The sequence below is a fragment of the Tachysurus fulvidraco genome, chromosome 14 (genome assembly GCF_022655615.1).
Source record: "Tachysurus fulvidraco isolate hzauxx_2018 chromosome 14, HZAU_PFXX_2.0, whole genome shotgun sequence".
In the NCBI taxonomy this organism is placed as follows: domain Eukaryota; kingdom Metazoa; phylum Chordata; class Actinopteri; order Siluriformes; family Bagridae; genus Tachysurus; species Tachysurus fulvidraco.
The window spans coordinates 24,260,691-24,280,232 of NC_062531.1; the positions used below are offsets into that span (position 1 = coordinate 24,260,691).

Here is a 19,542-nt window from a genome sequence, read left to right on the forward strand (position 1 = left end):
AAGTGAACACAGCCAGGTGAACACAGCAGGTGAACACAGTCAGGTGAACACAGTCAGGTGAACACAGCAGGTGAACACAGTCAGGTAAACACAGTCAGGTGAACACAGTCAGGTGAACACAGCAGGTGAACACAGCAGGTGAACACAGGTGAACACAGCAGGTGAACACAGTCAGGTGAACACAGTCAGGTGAACACAGCAGGTGAACACAGTCAGGTGAACACAGTCAGGTGAACACAGTCAGGTGAACACAGTCAAGTGAACACTGTAAGGTGAACACAGCAAGTGAACACAGTCAGGTGAACACAGCAGGTGAACACAGTCAGGTGAACACAGCAAGTGAACACAGTCAAGTGAACACAGCAGGTGAACACAGTCAGGTGAACACAGCAGGTAAACACAGTCAGGTGAACACAGTCAGGTGAACACAGTCAAGTGAACACTGTAAGGTGAACACAGCAAGTGAACACAGTCAGGTGAACACAGCAGGTGAACACAGTCAGGTGAACACAGCAAGTGAACACAGTCAAGTGAACACAGCAGGTGAACACAGTCAGGTGAACACAGCAGGTAAACACAGTCAGGTGAACACAGTCAGGTGAACACAGTCAAGTGAACACTGTAAGGTGAACACAGCAAGTGAACACTGTAAGGTGAACACAGCAAGTGAACACAGTCAAGTGAACACAGTCAAGTGAACACAGCAGGTGAACACAGTCAGGTGAACACAGCAGGTGAACACAGTCAGGTGAACACAGCAGGTGAACACAGTCAGGTGAACACAGTCAGGTGAACACAGTCAGGTGAACACTGTAAGGTGAACACAGTCAAGTGAACACTGTAAGGTGAACACAGTCAAGTGAACACTGTCAAGTGAACACAGCAGGTGAACACAGTCAGGTGAACACAGCAAGTGAACACAGTCAGGTGAACACAGCAGGTGAACACAGTCAGGTGAACACAGCAGGTGAACACAGTCAAGTGAACACTGTCAAGTGAACACAGCAGGTGAACACAGCAGGTGAACACAGTCAAGTGAACACTGTCAAGTGAACACAGCAGGTGAACACAGCAGGTGAACACAGTCAAGTGAACACTGTAAGGTGAACACAGCAAGTGAACACAGTCAAGTGAACACAGCAGGTGAACACAGTCAGGTGAACACAGCAGGTGAACACAGTCAGGTGAACACAGCAGGTGAACACAGTCAGGTAAACACAGCAGGTGAACACAGTCAGGTGAACACAGTCAGGTGAACACAGTCAGGTGAACACAGCAGGTGAACACAGTCAGGTGAACACAGTCAAGTGAACACTGTAAGGTGAACACAGCAGGTGAACACAGCAAGTGAACACAGTCAGGTGAACACAGCAGGTGAACACAGTCAGGTGAACACAGTCAGGTGAACACAGCAGGTGAACACAGTCAGGTAAACACAGTCAAGTGAACACTGTAAGGTGAACACTGTAAGGTGAACACAGCAAGTGAACACAGTCAGGTGAACACAGCAGGTGAACACAGTCAGGTGAACACAGTCAAGTGAACACTGTAAGGTGAACACAGCAAGTGAACACAGTCAAGTGAACACAGCAGGTGAACACAGTCAGGTGAACACAGCAGGTGAACACAGCAGGTGAACACAGTCAGGTGAACACAGTCAAGTGAACACTGTAAGGTGAACACTGTAAGGTGAACACAGCAGGTGAACACAGCAGGTGAACACAGTCAAGTGAACACAGTCAGGTAAACACAGCAGGTGAACACAGGTGAACACAGTCAGGTGAACACAGTCAGGTGAACACAGCAGGTGAACACAGTCAGGTGAACACAGTCAAGTGAACACTGTAAGGTGAACACTGTAAGGTGAACACAGCAAGTGAACACAGTCAGGTGAACACAGTCAGGTGAACACAGTCAGGTGAACACAGCAGGTGAACACAGTCAGGTGAACACAGTCAGGTAAACACAGCAGGTGAACACAGTCAGGTGAACACAGCAGGTGAACACAGTCAGGTGAACACAGTCAAGTGAACACTGTAAGGTGAACACAGCAAGTGAACACAGTCAAGTGAACACAGCAGGTGAACACAGTCAGGTGAACACAGCAGGTGAACACAGCAGGTGAACACAGTCAGGTGAACACAGTCAAGTGAACACTGTAAGGTGAACACTGTAAGGTGAACACAGCAGGTGAACACAGTCAGGTGAACACAGCAGGTGAACACTGTAAGGTGAACACTGTAAGGTGAACACAGCAAGTGAACACAGTCAAGTGAACACAGCAGGTGAACACAGTCATGTGAACACAGTCAGGTGAACACAGTCAGGTGAACACAGCAGGTGAACACAGTCAGGTGAACACAGCAGGTGAACACAGTCAGGTGAACACAGTCAGGTGAACACAGTCAGGTGAACACAGCAGGTGAACACAGTCAGGTGAACACAGTCAGGTGAACACAGTCAAGTGAACACAGCAGGTGAACACAGTCAGGTGAACACAGCAGGTGAACACAGCAGGTGAACACAGTCAGGTGAACACAGTCAAGTGAACACTGTAAGGTGAACACTGTAAGGTGAACACAGCAGGTGAACACAGTCAGGTGAACACAGCAGGTGAACACTGTAAGGTGAACACTGTAAGGTGAACACAGCAAGTGAACACAGTCAAGTGAACACAGCAGGTGAACACAGTCATGTGAACACAGTCAGGTGAACACAGTCAGGTGAACACAGCAGGTGAACACAGTCAGGTGAACACAGCAGGTGAACACAGTCAGGTGAACACAGTCAGGTGAACACAGTCAGGTGAACACAGCAGGTGAACACAGTCAGGTGAACACAGTCAGGTGAACACAGTCAGGTGATCACAGAAGGTGAAAAACAAAGGAGCGGGTTCGGGTCTAAAAGTTTCACATGTGCTTCGGACCTGGGTCGGGTATAATAATAGCAGCGCCGGGTCTTAAAATTTTTACCGAACGGACCCGAGAAGACCCGAACTACTGTATCTCATGTGTGTGTGTGTGCATCGACTCGAGTCCTTTTCCAACCTCTCCTCTGTTTGCCAAGACCGCTTGCGACATCATGTGACTGGCGGTAAGCTAATTTTCGTTGAAACAGACCTGTCAATCAATCGGGTCGGGTCTTTCTTACAATATATATATATATATATATATATATATATATATATATATATATATATATATATATATGCATGTCGGGTTCGGGTAAAAAGTGATTTGGGTCACTTCGTTAGCCTGTAACTCACTGTAGCATCAGATTCATTTACATTTTGCATTCACGTTTGCAGCAGTTATGCAGAGCGACTTACATTTTTATCTCATTTTCATACAACTGCGCAATTGAGGGTTAAGGGCCTTGGATCAGACACGGAGATCTTTAAAAGATCAAATATGGATATTTACATAAATCCAAGTCTCAGGAATCTTTATTGAAAGAACGTAGTATTTAGTGTTTATCACATGACTGTGTTTCACCTGCTGTGGGTTAAGGGCCTGGCTCAGGGGCCCAACAGTGGCAGCTTGATGGACATAGGAATCGAACTAGCAACCTTCCGATTGGTAGCCCAACACCTTAACCACAAGGCTACCGCATATTCCTGTTTGTTGGAGTCAGTCTGCCTTGAGGTTTAGTGTTTTCCAGATTTTGAGATGCTTTCCTGCTTCCCGCGGTGGTCTTTAAGGTGCCATTACATTACAGTATGTCTCTTCTCTGAGCTTTAACACTACACTACATCCTCTTGTGCAGATCCTCGCCAGTGGCAAACATTTAACCCTAAACCACTTAACCCTTTAACCGAGCGTGAGTATAAAGGCAGATCACTACGACGAATAGAAAGATGCTCCTTTTTGCAGCCCACCAGGAGATGAATTTGCCCCGCAGCAGCACATTGTCTGCGTTGGTGTGTTGTAGAGCAGCAGATGTGTGGTGATAGGTGCACTGGTGGAGTGCTGCTGTGGGATGAGGAGGTTGTGATTACACGACGTGCTGCTCATCTCCAGCCCTCGTGCTGGAAAACTGCCTTCGAACTCGTTTCAATTACAGAGCTTTGATCCAGAGCATCGAGGTCAGCTGTAAAATTGACACCATCCTTGTTCGGCTCCTCTGCGTTTACACACACGCACACATACTGTACACACGCACACACACACGCATGCACTCATATCTACACATGTGCATACACACACACAGATGTACACTTGCATGTATACACACACTTATCTACACACACATACACATATACACACCTATACACATACACACACATATCTACATACATATACATACACACACACACGCACATGTCTACACACACATACACATATACAGGGCCTATAGGGCCTTTTTACACCCAGTCACTTCACGTGTTGTCTCTGATCCGATAGCTATCGGATTTGTTAAAACTGTTCCATTTACATCAGGCCACATAAATGTGTCTCGGCGAATAGGATATCGATCCGATCTTTCTACTCCCGCCCAAAACGCAAATATATTTTTACCTCATTTCCGGGGTAATTGAAATGGAACACGCTTTGGTGTATATACTTAAATATATTTTTGTTTCTACATGTTTTACAAAGCTTTTGTTGGACGCTTTCATCGCCCCAAAGAGCAATAAGTGCCTGTGTGTCGTCCATGTTATTTGTTTCTGGCGCGATGCACGACTCACAGGAGTATAGCGCTGACGTATGTGGCTTGAACAACCACATGCATTTACCCCTGTCCAGTCTCATCTGAAACGCATCCCAGACCTCCTCCTGAAGGGGTTTGAACGATCGGATTTATATCCGTCGCGAAAATGTTTCGGAGGGCATTTAGACCTGGTCTTTTTACCATCGGATAGCTATCTGATCACAGAGAACGCAGGAAGTGACCAGGTGTAAAAACCCCCATACACATACACACATATATACTCACACATACACACATATCTACACACAAACACACACACACATATATCTACACACGTACACATACACAGATATCTACACTTGTGCATACACACAAATGTACACTTGCATACGGACACGCATACACACACTTATCTACACACACATACACATATACACACATATATACACGCATACACACACTTATCTACACACATATACACACATATATACACACATACACACACTTATCTACACACATACACATATACACACACATACACACACATCTACACACACATACACATATACACACACATATTTACACACATACACATATACACACACATATTTACACACATACACATATACACACATATTTACACACATACACATACACACACTTATCTACACACATAGACATATTTACACACATATTTACACACATACACATACACACTTATCTACACACACTTATCTACACACACATACACATATACACACACATATTTACACACATACACACACATATATACATACACACACATATCTACATACACACACTTATCTACACACACATACACACACACACATATCTACACACACTTATCTACACACACATACACATATACACACATATTTACACACATACACACACATATATACATACACACACATATCTACATGCACACACTTATCTACACACACATACACACACACACATATCTACACACACATACACACACACACACACACACACACATATCTACACACCTATCTACATACACACACAAGCACATATCTACATACACATACACAAATACACATACACACATATCTACACACAAATACACACACATAGACACATACACATACACACACATATTTATTGTACACACACATGCTCACACACACACACACATATATACACACACACACACACACACATGCACACATGCTCACACACACATATCTACACACACATGCTTACATGCACACACACACACACTCCTCCTTTACATTAACCTTCCTTCCTTATTCCTCTATACAGCTCTTATCTTTTGTCCTTCTTCTTTGTTCTTCTAAATAACTTCTATTTACCTCCTCACTCTATCCTCCACTCATCCTCCGTTCGATATTTCCACACCTCTCCCCTAGCCGTATCTTTTCTCTTTCCCCTTTACCGTCTTCTCAGCACCCTTTCCCCCCTCCCCCAACCCCTCAGTCCCGGTGTCACCTCATCTCTCCGTATAAAAATCGTGCAGGAATCAGACAGAATTCATCAGTTGGTATGAAAAGCTTCGATCCGTCTTTAGATCCTCGGATCATCCGTCATCTCTGGGATTTACTGTGAAGTCCAGATCAATCACAATCCTGATCATGTGGCTGTAGAGGCTCGGTGCTTTAGGACAAGGGTTTCGTTTCATTTTACACTTGGAATCATTTGGCTTTTTAAAAAACAGCGTTCACTTTCAGTACAGAACGACACGATGGTGTCTTTTTCTGATTCCCTCAAAAATAAACACCTTCAGCTGGTTAAAGTATTCAAGTACAAAAACTAAAGCAGATCAAAACTTTGCTGTGTGTGTGTGTGTGTGTGTGTGTGTGTGTGTGTGTGTGTGTGTGTGTGTGTGTGTGTGTGTGTGTGTGTGTGTGTGTGTTTAACATGCTAACACAGAAGCATCTTTATTAGAGTCTGTTGCTGTTAATATCGTTACACCTTTAAATTCCCGTCATCATTTCGAACTGTGGCGCGTGACATACGTAATACGACACGCGCTAACGGACGCACGGGACGGGACTCCCGCCTGTGAGCGGCTCGTAATCGCTCTGATTTGCCCTCACACACAGACAGGACCAAGACATTTTTATCCACAGCAGCATACAAGCAGAGATTAAATCCGTTCCTGGGTTTTGCACACACAAAAGTGCAAAAGTGCAAGTCCCTAGTCACGAGGAAAAGGTTGGGCTGCTGGGAATGAATAAGGATTCAGAATCAAAAGCGGGTGTTAAAATTCACAGTTAATGCTGTCTCCCTGCAGTTTACTCACCCCACCCCCCCTCGCGCTCGCGAGAGAGAGATAGAGATCACGCGCGGGCGCGCGCCCGCGCGCGAGCACGCGCGGGCGCGAGCACGCGCGCGCGCGAGCACGCGCACGCGCGCGGGCGCGCGCGCGCGGGCGCCAGCGCGCGCGCGAGCACGCGCGGGCGCGAGCACGCGCGCGCGCGAGCACGCGCACGCGCGCGGGCGCGCGCGCGCGGGCGCCAGCGCGCGCGCGAGCACGCGCGCGCGCGAGCACGCGAGAGGACGCGCGAGCACGCGCGAGCACGCGCGCGCCAGCGCGCGCGCGCGGGGGCGCGCGCCCGAGCACGCGCGGGCGGCGCGCGCGCGAGCACGCGCGGGGGCGCGCGCGCGCGGGCGCGCGAGCACGCGCACGCGCGCGCGCGCGCGCGCGCGCGCGCGCGGGCGGGGGGGCGCGCGCGGGCCGCGCGCACACACACACGGCGCGCGCGCGCCCCGGCGCGCGCGCGCTAGCACGCGCGCGAGCGCGCGCGCGCACGGGCGCGCCAGCGCGCGCGCGCGCGCGCGAGCACGCGCGGGGCGCGCGTCGCGGGCGCGCGAGCACGCGCACGCGCGCGGGCTCGCGCGCGCGCGCGCGCGCGCGCGCGCGAGGCGCGCGCGCAAACACACACGCGCGCGCGCGCGCGCGCGCGCGCGCGGGCGCGCGCGCGCGCGAGCACGCGCCCGCGCGCAAGGGCGCGCAGCGGCGCGCTGCGCCCCCGGCGCGCGCGCGCGAGCACGCGCGGTTGCGCGCGCTCTCTTTCTCTCTATCACTCTCTCTCTATCACTCTCACTCTCTCTTTCTCTCTCTCTATCTCTCTCTCTCACACACACACACACACACTTTCTCTCTCTTTCTCTCTCTCTCTATCACTCTCTCTCTCACTTTCTCTCTCTCTCTCTCTCGTTCTATCTGCCTTTCTCTCTCCCCCTGTTTTCTCATTCACTCTGGCAGTAATGTGAAAAACGCTGCTGAGTACATAGCGTATGTTCCAGGCCCCGGGGCGAGATCACTGCTCCTATAGAGCACATTGCACGATTCTGATGGATGGGCACTCACACGGGCAGAGCGCTGACGCAAGCAGCAGCACACATACACCCTGTCTGTATTCACATTCTGGCCCAGATTACAGCTGTAACTCACACACACACACACACACACACACACACACACACACACACACACACACACACACACACACACACACACAAACGTTGCACACACATGCAGTCCACAAGCTCAGTTATCCTACGGGACGTGGAATAAATAAGATGTTTTTGCACTTTGTTATATTTTAAGCAGAGACAAACAGAATCTGGGTCTGGCGTTGTTTTTGATTTCCAGACAATTCTGTATTTTACACAAAAAAAAGCGATGGATATTAAATGATATTATTATAACTGATAACTGAGAGATTAAACCAAAATATTAATATTGCATGGGAATGAATAGACCTTTTGTTGATGTTTTTTATAGGCTCATTTTTCCAGTCGTAAAGCTTTGTATGCATTGATATACTTCATATAAAACAAGGTCCATGTCTGAAGATGACTGAAAGCACACACCTTGTCGTGCTGGTTTAAAAACCTCTGTGTTAAAAAGTTTTTGTTTGTGGGATACAGAATAGAATTAAATTCTCCAATCAGAGCGTCTCCTTTTTCTCTCCTCCAGGCCCGCCATTCCCTCCACAAGACGTCCAGGTGCATTGTGGGACATCGCCAGGAGTGTTGCAGGTGCGCTGGAAGCCCCCTCCTCTCACACCAAGCGGCACCTCCAACGGCGCCAACGTCATGGGCTACGTGGTCTGCACCAAAGGACAAAAGGTCAGCATGTGGAACGAGCGCAGCGTCACGTGTCCTGTATCTCTAACCTTTGATCTGATAACAATCACACGTGCAGTTTTGTGTATTTCTGTTTTCTGAAGAGCGTCTACTAAGCTGACGTTACTCTCTGTCTCCATCTGCTGAGTGATAAGTAACATAGCACATATTTGTGTGTACTGTATGTTTTATACCGGGTTGATTAAAAAAAAAAAAAAGATCTCCTTTATTTAATGAACATCACAAAGAACGGCTAAAAAAGTCTATACTGCCGTCTCTCAGTCATTGAAGCTCTACTGATACATATTGTATTGTAAAAAAACAACAAAAAAAACCATCTCCGTCTTGTGTGCGATAGATCGCAGAGGTGATGTTTCCCACGGCGGAATACGTGACAGTGGAGCTGAATCGTATCCAGTGTTTGGAAGCACACGAAGTTGTCGTACGCACCATCTCAGCTCAAGGGGAGTCACAAGACTCCAACGCTGCCTGTATCCCACACAACCTACTGCCATCGTCCCGCCCTCCCCCTCCCCCCTTTCCTGGAAACTACCCACAGAGTTTCCCTCAACCACAACCGCCACCACCACCGTCCACACCACATACACAGCCACCACCGCCTCACCCTCAACCGTCCACTCAGCTGTTTCCCAAACCCAAACTCCTCCCAAGTGCCCGAGATGCCCACGCCAAAGAGCCAGATGCAGTCAGGAGGCAGTGCCAGCCCTGGGAGCCTCACCAACGAGCCCCGTCACCCCTGCCACCCCAAACTGCCGGGGGTCACGGCCTTGAGCCACCAGCACCACCACCGCATGTGACCCAGAGGATCCTGCCCCAGCCTCAGGGAACACCGATCTCCAACACGGTAGCACGCGCCATGGCCAGGCAAGCGGCCCAGCGACAGGGCAGTAACCACAAGGTGATAGTCATCCTCTCAGTCTGACTCGACTGCTGTTGCAAATAACATTTACTTCATTTTATCACACAAGGATTGTAAACAGCTTAATAAAACGTTTGCCTATCGAACTGACATATTCCTTTTTAATATCACAGTTAAAGTTTGACATAAAGGATAATAAAAGTGGATAAAAGTTTTAAAACATCCACCAAGTCATTAAACATGCCATAAAGCAGGGTAAATGTACTCAGCCCTAACTTCCTGTCAGAGGTATAAATTTATACATCATGCGTAAAACTGCAGCTTTTTTTTTTTTTTTTTTTTTGCCCAGGGACATAAAGTTAAATCCTGAGCACAAGTCACTACTGAACTTTTACTTCCATCATCCAACAGAAAGTTTGTCCCGCAGTCCTGAAATTCCACCTTAACCCTCGTATGTTGTCCGGGTCTGTTGGACCCGTATTCGTAAACATCAATAGTTTTGAAAAACTTTGCTTCCTTGTAAATTTGTTTATTTTTTTCCACTCGTAACTTTTTGAATTTAGATTTTTTTTTTTTTGATTGATAAAATTTGATTTTCTTTTTTTTTTATTACATTTTAACAAAAAACAACAAAAAACGAGTTGCACTTTAATTAATTAAAAAATGTGATGTAATAATTAATAATAATAGATCAAATATGAACCATATACGCTGTTTATATTGCTTGTAAAATCGGGATGAAGTAAACGTCTGTGTTTTAACCTAAAATTTTTGATCGTGTTGAATTAAAACCCCAAAAATGCATCGGGTCACCAGACCCACGAACACTGGCTGAGTAACAAAAATACGAACGCCATAAAAGGGTTAACATTAACGCTTTATGGCTATTTATATGGATTGGGTTTGATCATCCCTCCGTCTATTAAGTCATTAGCGCTTCTTCTGACGATCAGGAGGAACTCAGTCCTGCTGAATGTGAATCTGATTCACAATCAAAAGATTATTCGCTGTAAAGATTCACTATGGTGACCATATTCCTCATATACTGCTATACTGCCTTATATGTGGTGTGTGTGTATGTGTGTGTGTGTGTGTGTGTTACAGCCAGAGAGAAGGAACATCTTCAGTGAGAGGAACGATACTCCTCACTCGGACGAGGAGGACGATGTTTACGACACGCCCCACACCAGGAGGAGAGGAGCCTCGGTGGATGACTTTCTCAGGGGCTCTGAAATGAGCAGACATGTAAGACGTCGGACACGTTAAGATCTCCATCTCCATCACGTTAAGATCTCCATCTGCTTCTTCAATAAAGCCTCACAGACTTTCTGACGTGGTTTAGTTCACCTTACTATCATTTTTCAATCTTTTCCTCTCTCCTTGCTTTCTTTCTATTGCTCTTCCTCTTCCTCCCCACCTCTATTTTTACTCACACAATCCCCGCTCTCTCTCTCTCTCTCTCTCTTACTCACTCTCTGTCTCTCCACAGCACCACCACTACTCCCACAGCGACGACTACTACACGGAAAGCAGCCGAGGTTCGGATCTGTCCGACATCATGGAGGAGGACGAGGAGGATCTGTACTGCGAGATGCAGCTGGAGGAAGGCCGGCGGCGGAGCATCAGCTCGCACAACACACTCAAGGTACGTTGCACACACTCGAGCAGCCGGCGCGTGTGTCGGGTGCAGTGGGGGCTGATCCTCTGAGTAAACGCAGAGACCCGGAGCATACGCTGGTGTGTAGGGCGCCTCCTAGAGGATGGAAGGCATTAGTCGACGCACAAGGGCTGCAGAGATTCAAGGGGAACGGATCAAATTTTGAGTTTTTACAGGATTTCTGGTTCGGCTAAAGTAACGAGGACGTAACTTCCTGCTCTTTACTGGGATACATGGGCTTAAATGCATTAATACTCATGTACTGTAATTTTTTTACTACCTTTAGGTCAGTTTCTACCGCTTTTATTGATTATTAGCAATATTTTAATGGAGGACGTGATGGCAAGACGAGGAGTTTTTTTTTCTGTTTTTTTAACTCATTTTTTATTAAAATGACCTGAACTTCATGTCTGTAATATCAACCAGATTTATTGGAAATAATTAGCATTTATACAAACAAAGTACGAAAACCTGGGAAACTAGAACATCTGGGTTAGCCTGGATTTATACAGACCTTGCTATTAAGAAGATAAGCTTCATCCTGGGGTGAGGTAGCAGTGACTTGGAAGGTTTTATAAGCACACAGCTTAAAAATTGGGGCACTGGAACATGATGTAGTTACACACTGCGCCCCCTGCAGGGCTACACTGGCCTTAAGCTGCCCAGGTTTAAAGGGACAGTTTGGCCAAAAAATGAAAGCTACACACTTCGAACCTCAAACGTTTCATTCCTCATTATGCTACGACTACAGACTAACTACAAAAACGGCTCATCGAATTACGTAAAAATTATATTGTTATATTTTGTTGTCTGTCAAATTTAAACTTCAATCTTTGGCTGTCATGATTGTGTCTGGAAAAACACACACACACACACACACATATACACACACACACACATACACATACACACACACACACACACATACACACACACACACACACACACACACACACACACACACACACATACATACACATACACAAACCCACACCCACACACATACATACACATACACATACACACACACACACACACACACACACACACACACACACACACATACACACACACACATACATACATACATACATACACACACACACACACACACACACACACACATACACACACACCCACTCACACATACATACACATACACACACACACACACACACACACACACACACACACACACACACACACACACACACACACACATACATACACATACACAAACCCACACCCACACACATACATACACATACACATACACACACCCACACACACACACACACACATGTACACACACATACATAAACATATCACACACAATTCGGAAAAAGCCAGGCATTGTCCTCGTAAGCTGCACACAATCCCCAAAGATGTACTGTAGATTTCATTTTGGTCCAGCTCTCGCTTTAACATCATGCACTCATGTTTCATACAGAGCTTTTTACAAACAGCTGAATGGCTTCAGCAGTTCTCCATATCAGTCTGAGTAAACATACACACATTCAGACATCGCCTTCGACGTGTGTTAGCGTGTGTCACGTGCACTTCTTAGGTTCTCCAGGACTGCGATTGGGAACTGCTGGTTTTACACGAGACTTGCGCATACACACACTGCATGCGTTAACTGCACGCTGTCTGGTTAGGCATCTCAGTGCAAAGCTGTACGTCTGTATCATCTGTCGGTGAAAGGTGATCATTCCCAAAGACTTTTCTTATATAAACAAATTAGAAATCTTGAACGTGCTTTGAATATGTCAAGCGGTGTACTGTGTTATGAGATATCTGCATAAATACATCGATGCTTAAATTAGGGGTGGAATGTTCTGAAAATTAAACATTGCATATGGAAAAAATCAATTCCTTTAGAAATTTATGAACAAGCTACAACTAAATAAATAAATAAATAAAAATTTGGCTTTAACCGTGTCTCCTTATATAACAGCTCATTTAGGGAGTGAATTCTTACACATTAACAAGCGTCATGTTTTTATTTTGTAAACGATTCTTAATAATCATAAGCCATTTTTGTCGATTTATAAAATTACAATAGTCTAAGTTGCTCAAATGAAAACGTTTCAGCGCCGAAATCATATGTAACGGACCGCACGTCTTTAACTTTTATTCCGAGCTTAACTGTTAAACCGTGACATCGTTACTTTGCCGTCATTTTACCCTCAAGACAAAACATAAAACATAAGTTATTTTTATTCCGTTGAGGAATCTACTGATATATTGTCACACCCCTAGTTTAAACATGTATAAGTTGTAGTGTTTGTTTTGATCCTTCAGAGATTATCGTATAACATGTTGCCAGCTGAAGTGCTTGAGCTGTGACGAGGCCATTTGGGAATCTCATTTAAGTGAGAAACTCTCATTTAAATGAAACTGTTATTCACTTTTGGTTCTGTTTGTCTCATGCTTCTATTTCTGTTTCAGTTTTGCTTTACTCGGTGTCTCAGTATAATCTTGCGAATATATCCGTCTCCTTTCGGCACACCGAACACGCCGCGGCGTAACGTCAACGAGCGTCTTCGGTTGCCGAAACCGCCGACTGTAAATACCTAGAGCGATAATATTGGTGTTTTTTTTCTCTTTTGTCATGTTTGTCATCTTTGTTTAGCATCATGTCATTCCGATTACTTGTGTACGGGTTTAATCTATCCGTATGAAAATCTTTGTATATCGTTACCGCGTTCTCGTTCGCAAAATAGCGTATTCCCTTAGATATTTAAATTAAAGTGTTTTTTTTCTACTCCTTCTCCAAAGCACCAGCACATATTATTTGTCATCACTGCCGCAGTCAGTGTGTAAAACTTCCATCTTCAAATAAGAACTGTCTCCGAGCCTCTTTCTGCTCTGTAGGAACAAGACCAGGCATGTCTCGTTTAGCTGACCTGACCGCTGCTCTTATTTAAGGAAAACACCATTAGGATATTAAGATCTAATTTGATTGGTGTTCCCTGTGGCATAGCCGGTAATGACATAAGCGCTGAGATATGTGACTGTAGTGTCTAATTAAAGGCCCGATACATTCAAGCATCATTTCATAAATGATGGGCTGTAGAGCTTCTTATCACATCGCACTTCATAATAAAAAAAAAAGCATTGATCTAAATATTTAAATAAATAAAGCAACCTTGGCAGTGATTAACCTTAAGTCTTTTCTGGTAAGATGCTACAAGCTTGGCACATCTGGATTAGAGAATCTGATTCCTCTCAACCTCTGTCAGGTTTGATGGAGTGTGTCGCTCCACAGTCTGGCTCTGTTTTTTTTTTTTAAGTCCCAAAGCCAGTCCTCTTTTGTCTTGGCTGTGTTTCATCTCAGAAAGGAACATTTGTCCTGTCTGAGGTCTTGAGCATGTTTTCCTGAAAGATCTCTCTGTTGTTCCATTTATTTTTCCAATGATCCTAACAAACCTCCCAGAAATGTGAACTTCATGATGCAGCCAACACTGTGACATTTTTAGGGCATTTCTCCCCAAGCTTGGAAAATTCTTGATATAGAAATTGCCTCAGGCTAAAGAATTTATTAAGGCCACAGTGTAATGTCACTCATGGCCTAAAAGTTCTTAAGATGCCTTTTGGAAAGCTCTGGTGGTATCCAAACTATCAAATGATCCCAGTTGCATCCGGAGGTCCATCAGAGTGACCTTTGGATCGTTGGTCATGTCCCTGACTGAAGCCCATCTAACCCATGTGTAGTCAATTTGACTCGACAAATTTGTGTTTTTCTTTCGTTCTTTCTGAAGACCACTTATGTCATCTCCATACAAAATACTCATGACCCTATCACTTGTCACCTGGGGCTTTAAATAGGCAGATGTTTAACTTACCAGGCTGGGTACCCATAGAGAGGAAATCCACAATAGCCAACATCCCATTTGAAAGGCATTTAATTTTTTCCTATTATGCAGATACCACTGTGTAATTTATGCATTGGTATACAGTGGAGTATACTGGGAAGTCGTTGCCTAATGGTTAGAGAGTCTGACTCCTAACCTTAAGTTTGTGGGTTCGAGTCTCGGGCCGGCCATGACTGAGGTGCCCTTGAGCACCACCAGGGGCTGTAAAAGGGAAGTATAAAGGGAAGAGAATTCAGGAGACTGCAACAGGGAGCTCCAACAGAGAACCACTTGAACATGATTTAAAGCATTACACTATATCCTATTACAGTATGTGCTGGCTTTTTAGTGGGATTAGTCAACAAGCCAGTGACCCCAGAATAGATGTGCAAAAACCTACGGGAATAGCCAGTCAGGCCCAGGAACTATCTTAATACCTTTTTATTATCAGATAGGTTACATGTGCTGGTGATTGAATTGCCGGTGGAGCCATAAAAAAGGGATGTGGTAGCTCAGTTGTTAAGGTGTTGGGCTATTTCCTCCCACGGTCCAAAGACATGCATGGTAGGTTGATTGGCGTCTCTGGAAAATTGTCCGTAGTGTGTGAGTGTGTGTGTGTGAATGAGAGTGTGTGTGTGTCCTGCGATGGGTTGGCACTCCGTCCAGGGTGTATCCTGCCTCGATGCCCGATGACGCCTGAGATAGGCACAGGCTCCCCGTGACCCGAGAAGTTCGGATAAGCGGTAGGAAATGAATGAATGAATGAATGAATGAATGAATGAATGAATGAATGAATGAATGTTCCTGCGACACCTTTAGGAAGGGAACTTGTATATGTTTTTGTATATGTTTTGTTTATGGCTTGGTGAGCCATGTTTTAGATGTACACCACTAACCATCTACTGCAGAGTGATGTGTCCGTGAAGGAAAACGTTTGGTATTCCAGCAAATAGGAGGATGAATAGCTGAATAGATTTGAAGATGGAAGTGAAATGAAACCGTTAGAACAAATCGGTGCTGTCTTTCAATGAGATCATCTCTACAATGATCTCCTTTCCCATAATATATTTGGCACACAGTTCTACTTTTTTTTTATGTTATGTTACATTCGATAGTTTTTTTGTCAAGTTCTTTTTTCTTTGTACTTTATTTACCATTTATTTATCAGCTTATTCATGTCTGTGTATAGAGTTATCTTTTAAGGATTTTCCTGTTAAGTCATTGCCCTCAGTTTAAGTAGGTTCTGCATCACACAATCCTCCTTCAAACCCATGTTTGGTATGGTCCATGTATTCCTGATCGATTCCTTCCACAGATTCCCACCCGCAGCATGCCACACCCGTCGCCGAATGAGACTGCATGCTTTACACTTCAGCCGCAGTCTCTTGGAACTAATCCTGTCTTTTTTGTCTTTTCTTTTTTCCCAATTTTGGTTCTCATTTGCGCACGGTTGTGTCTTCTCTGCCTGTTCTAACAAACTAAACTCCCACAATTTTGAAATTGATTCTTTTAAACAAATCACCCCTGGATTTTGCCTCATCTGCTGATACTTCATTAAAGGCATACTACAGACGTCAGGACCTGATGGAAGAGCAGGATAGCTGTAACTGGGACCTGCAGCGGGAGGTGGTCCGCCAACGTTCGATGCGCTCCCCTAAACGCCTTCATAGCATCCCCGAGGTAGCCGAGGAGGAGCAGGAGGCTGGTGCTGAGCAAAAAACACGGAAAGAGGAAAAGGCAAGAGATTCTGAACGGCTGTCTGCAAACACCAATATTTTGAAGCAGTTCCAGCGACGCCGATGCTTTTCAGCAGAGGACAGAATCTCGGCCTGGAGCAGCAGGCAGAACACCAAAAGTCCAGACAGTGGCCTGGACTGCGGGAGTGAAGATGAGAGCTCGATGATCCCCCGCGGCTGGACCTGGCATTGCAGCAGCATCCACAGTGAGGGCCCGGCAGAGCGCCGTGCACTAGCAACAGGCAGGAAGAGGACACTTACACGCCAGTGTGGCATGGAAGAAGACGTCCTGGACACGGCGGCTGACCTGAGGGGGTCGTACCACCACTACTACCGCCCGCATATTTATCACCATCTTCACCATCTCCATCGGCCTCGGCACAGGTTCCGGAGCGAGAGCAGGCTGAGTGAGGTTGGCAGAAGCTATAACATGGACATTAGGGCTCATTCTGTGGCCAGACTCAACAGAGCTGTGGATGAACCTCTGGTGTGTGTCTACAAACCCCCCTCCTTCCTCTTCCTACTCCTCTTCCTCTTCCAGTCTCCATCACTCTCACTCCACATTATCCACCAACTGCTTTGCCCCTTCATCGACAAGCAGTAAAACCATTCCTCTTTTCTCAGTGTTCTGCCTCCTCATTTAATGGGTCCATTTCCCTGTATTTTTGCTTTTCTTTTTTCAGATGTTCAAAGGTTTCAGAGAATTTGCTTCATGGTCATTTATTGGTTGGTTCAGCTGTTTTTTTTTTTGTTTGTTTGTTTGTTTGTTTGTTAGTTGGTTGGTTGGTTGTTTTTTTTGTATTATGTGAATTCCTTACTAGAATGTGAAGTGCGTTTTCTTTTATGAGAGTGTAGATTTTTTTTCAATTACCTAAAGGCCATTTTTGAGAGTTTCTTGTTCCTACGGATTGTGAGCAGTCTATCATATCACGGCAACAGTCCAGAATGAAGATATCAGGTTTTGCCAGTTGTTCATGTAGCACACAGTGCACACACAAAGATATTCAATTCTCCCATGCATCTTTAGGACCAGACCTGAAAGGCAGCAACGTATTAATGACAGATCAGTAGACTTCTTACTCTTTAATTCTCAGAAATCTTCAGTATGATGATTCCTCGATATGAAGGAAGAATGAAGCTAGTCTTTTACACCCAGCCACAGAGAAATTACTGAACAAAAACCTAAATGGTCTTTAGCTAAACATCTGATTTGAAACCCTACCCATGTCGTTGTTGGGGTTTGTTTTGACTGTTTCTGTTCAATGTTTTTGATGAGTTCATCCTCCTTGTTTTTTGAATCACTAGCAATAAGTATGTAGATGTATTATTGTTTGTTAAAGCATTACATAACTGCTTATATATTGTTTTAGTTATAGGTGTGGTGCCGTTTTGTCATTTTATATAGCTGCTTATTCATAAGCTGAATGCTTTACTGTCTACGTTCGAAGATTTTAGGGAACTCTTCCTCCATGGGACGCTCGGATCGATCGGAGCATTCCGGCCGTCGGACGAGTCATGGATGTCCTCCCCCTCAGAGAAGGCCCATGACGGTTCCATCCATTGGTTAGTGAGGTCACATGCTGTATGGGATAAGACTTATACCCTTTCTCTTTAAGATCTTCTTTGTCATATACTTGTTGTGTGTTTACTGGCATGTTATTATTGACATGGGATCTATGAACAGCTTGCTTGATTTACTGATGTGTATCCTGTTTGACTGCACCATCTGCTCATATGCTAATCAGTCAGAACAGCTCCGACCTTGCTGTTTTACTCATATGTAGCACTTGATGGCAGGTCTGGGATCAGTTTTCTTCTCTCAGCTCATGATGCTAAAGACTAGCATTCATTTGCGAGGCAAACCGATCCCTTTACATGTCCACTCTGCTTCCATGCTTCTTCATGATCAGACAGGTGGTGAGTCGAGGGCTGTGGCTATAACGCTCTGATTGGTGTTTCCTTAGAGATCACAATGGAGAATAACTGTGAGGGGAGTGAGGGGAACCTCTCATCTGTCAAGGATGATGTTTACTATGGCAGTGTAGCGTGCCACAGGAAATGCCGGCCACTACGATCAGAGGAAACATATGGTACGTGCGGTGGAAAAGAAAGACAGATAAAAGACGATCAGACCATTAGACAAGAGTGAAGATGTTATTTATAGGTTGCTGTAGGATTCGTTAGATCCCAAATAAAGCTTTAGCTGAAGGGAGCCAGTGATTGAAGGCAATTTCTGGTCTGTAGGTACAGTATTCTTCAGCCCTCCAAATATTTAAAGGTGCGGTCTCCGATTTTTGAAAGCCAATGTTGACATTTAAAATCACCAAAACAAACACGCCCCTAACCCAAACAGGTCCCACCCCTGTATCGATAGCTCCGCCCACACATACATATGTAACCCAGGCAAATAACGGAGAGAAACGTGTCTTTATCATAGCTGAAGGGAAGAACAATACGATTGTAGATAAACAAACAAGCAAAAATGACCCACAAGCATAATCATGTAAAGGACAAAGGCATATATTAGTTCTGTGTAACAAAGCAAAACCAGCGTTACTCACCTATCGAGAAGGAAAAAAGCGCCTCGGCGTCTTAAGTAAAGTCGGCCACATATTCACAGGT

At 45.2% G+C, this 19,542-nt stretch overlaps 1 protein-coding gene across 14 annotated transcripts in view; it reads left to right on the plus strand.

Moving 5' to 3' along the window:
• Positions 1-19,542, plus strand: part of rimbp2b (RIMS binding protein 2b) — a 52,380-nt gene that overhangs the window by 17,924 nt on the left and 14,914 nt on the right. For 4 of the 14 annotated variants that reach the window (XR_007137775.1, XM_047800297.1, XM_047800299.1 and 1 more), the window contains 7 exons: positions 8,642-8,793; positions 9,149-9,709; positions 10,775-10,915; positions 11,160-11,315; positions 16,745-17,407; positions 18,369-18,483; positions 18,885-19,010. Coding sequence is in view for 10 of the 14 variants with exons in the window: in XM_047800297.1 (XP_047656253.1) it covers positions 8,642-8,793; positions 9,149-9,709; positions 10,775-10,915; positions 11,160-11,315; positions 16,745-17,407; positions 18,369-18,483; positions 18,885-19,010 (1,914 nt within the window). In the remaining 4 variants the exon portion in view is untranslated. The remainder of the gene's footprint in view (positions 1-8,641; positions 8,794-9,148; positions 9,710-10,774; positions 10,916-11,159; positions 11,316-16,744; positions 17,408-18,368; positions 18,484-18,884; positions 19,011-19,542) is intronic. The other 10 variants (XR_007137776.1, XM_047800300.1, XM_047800301.1 and 7 more) reach the window with 3 other exon arrangements.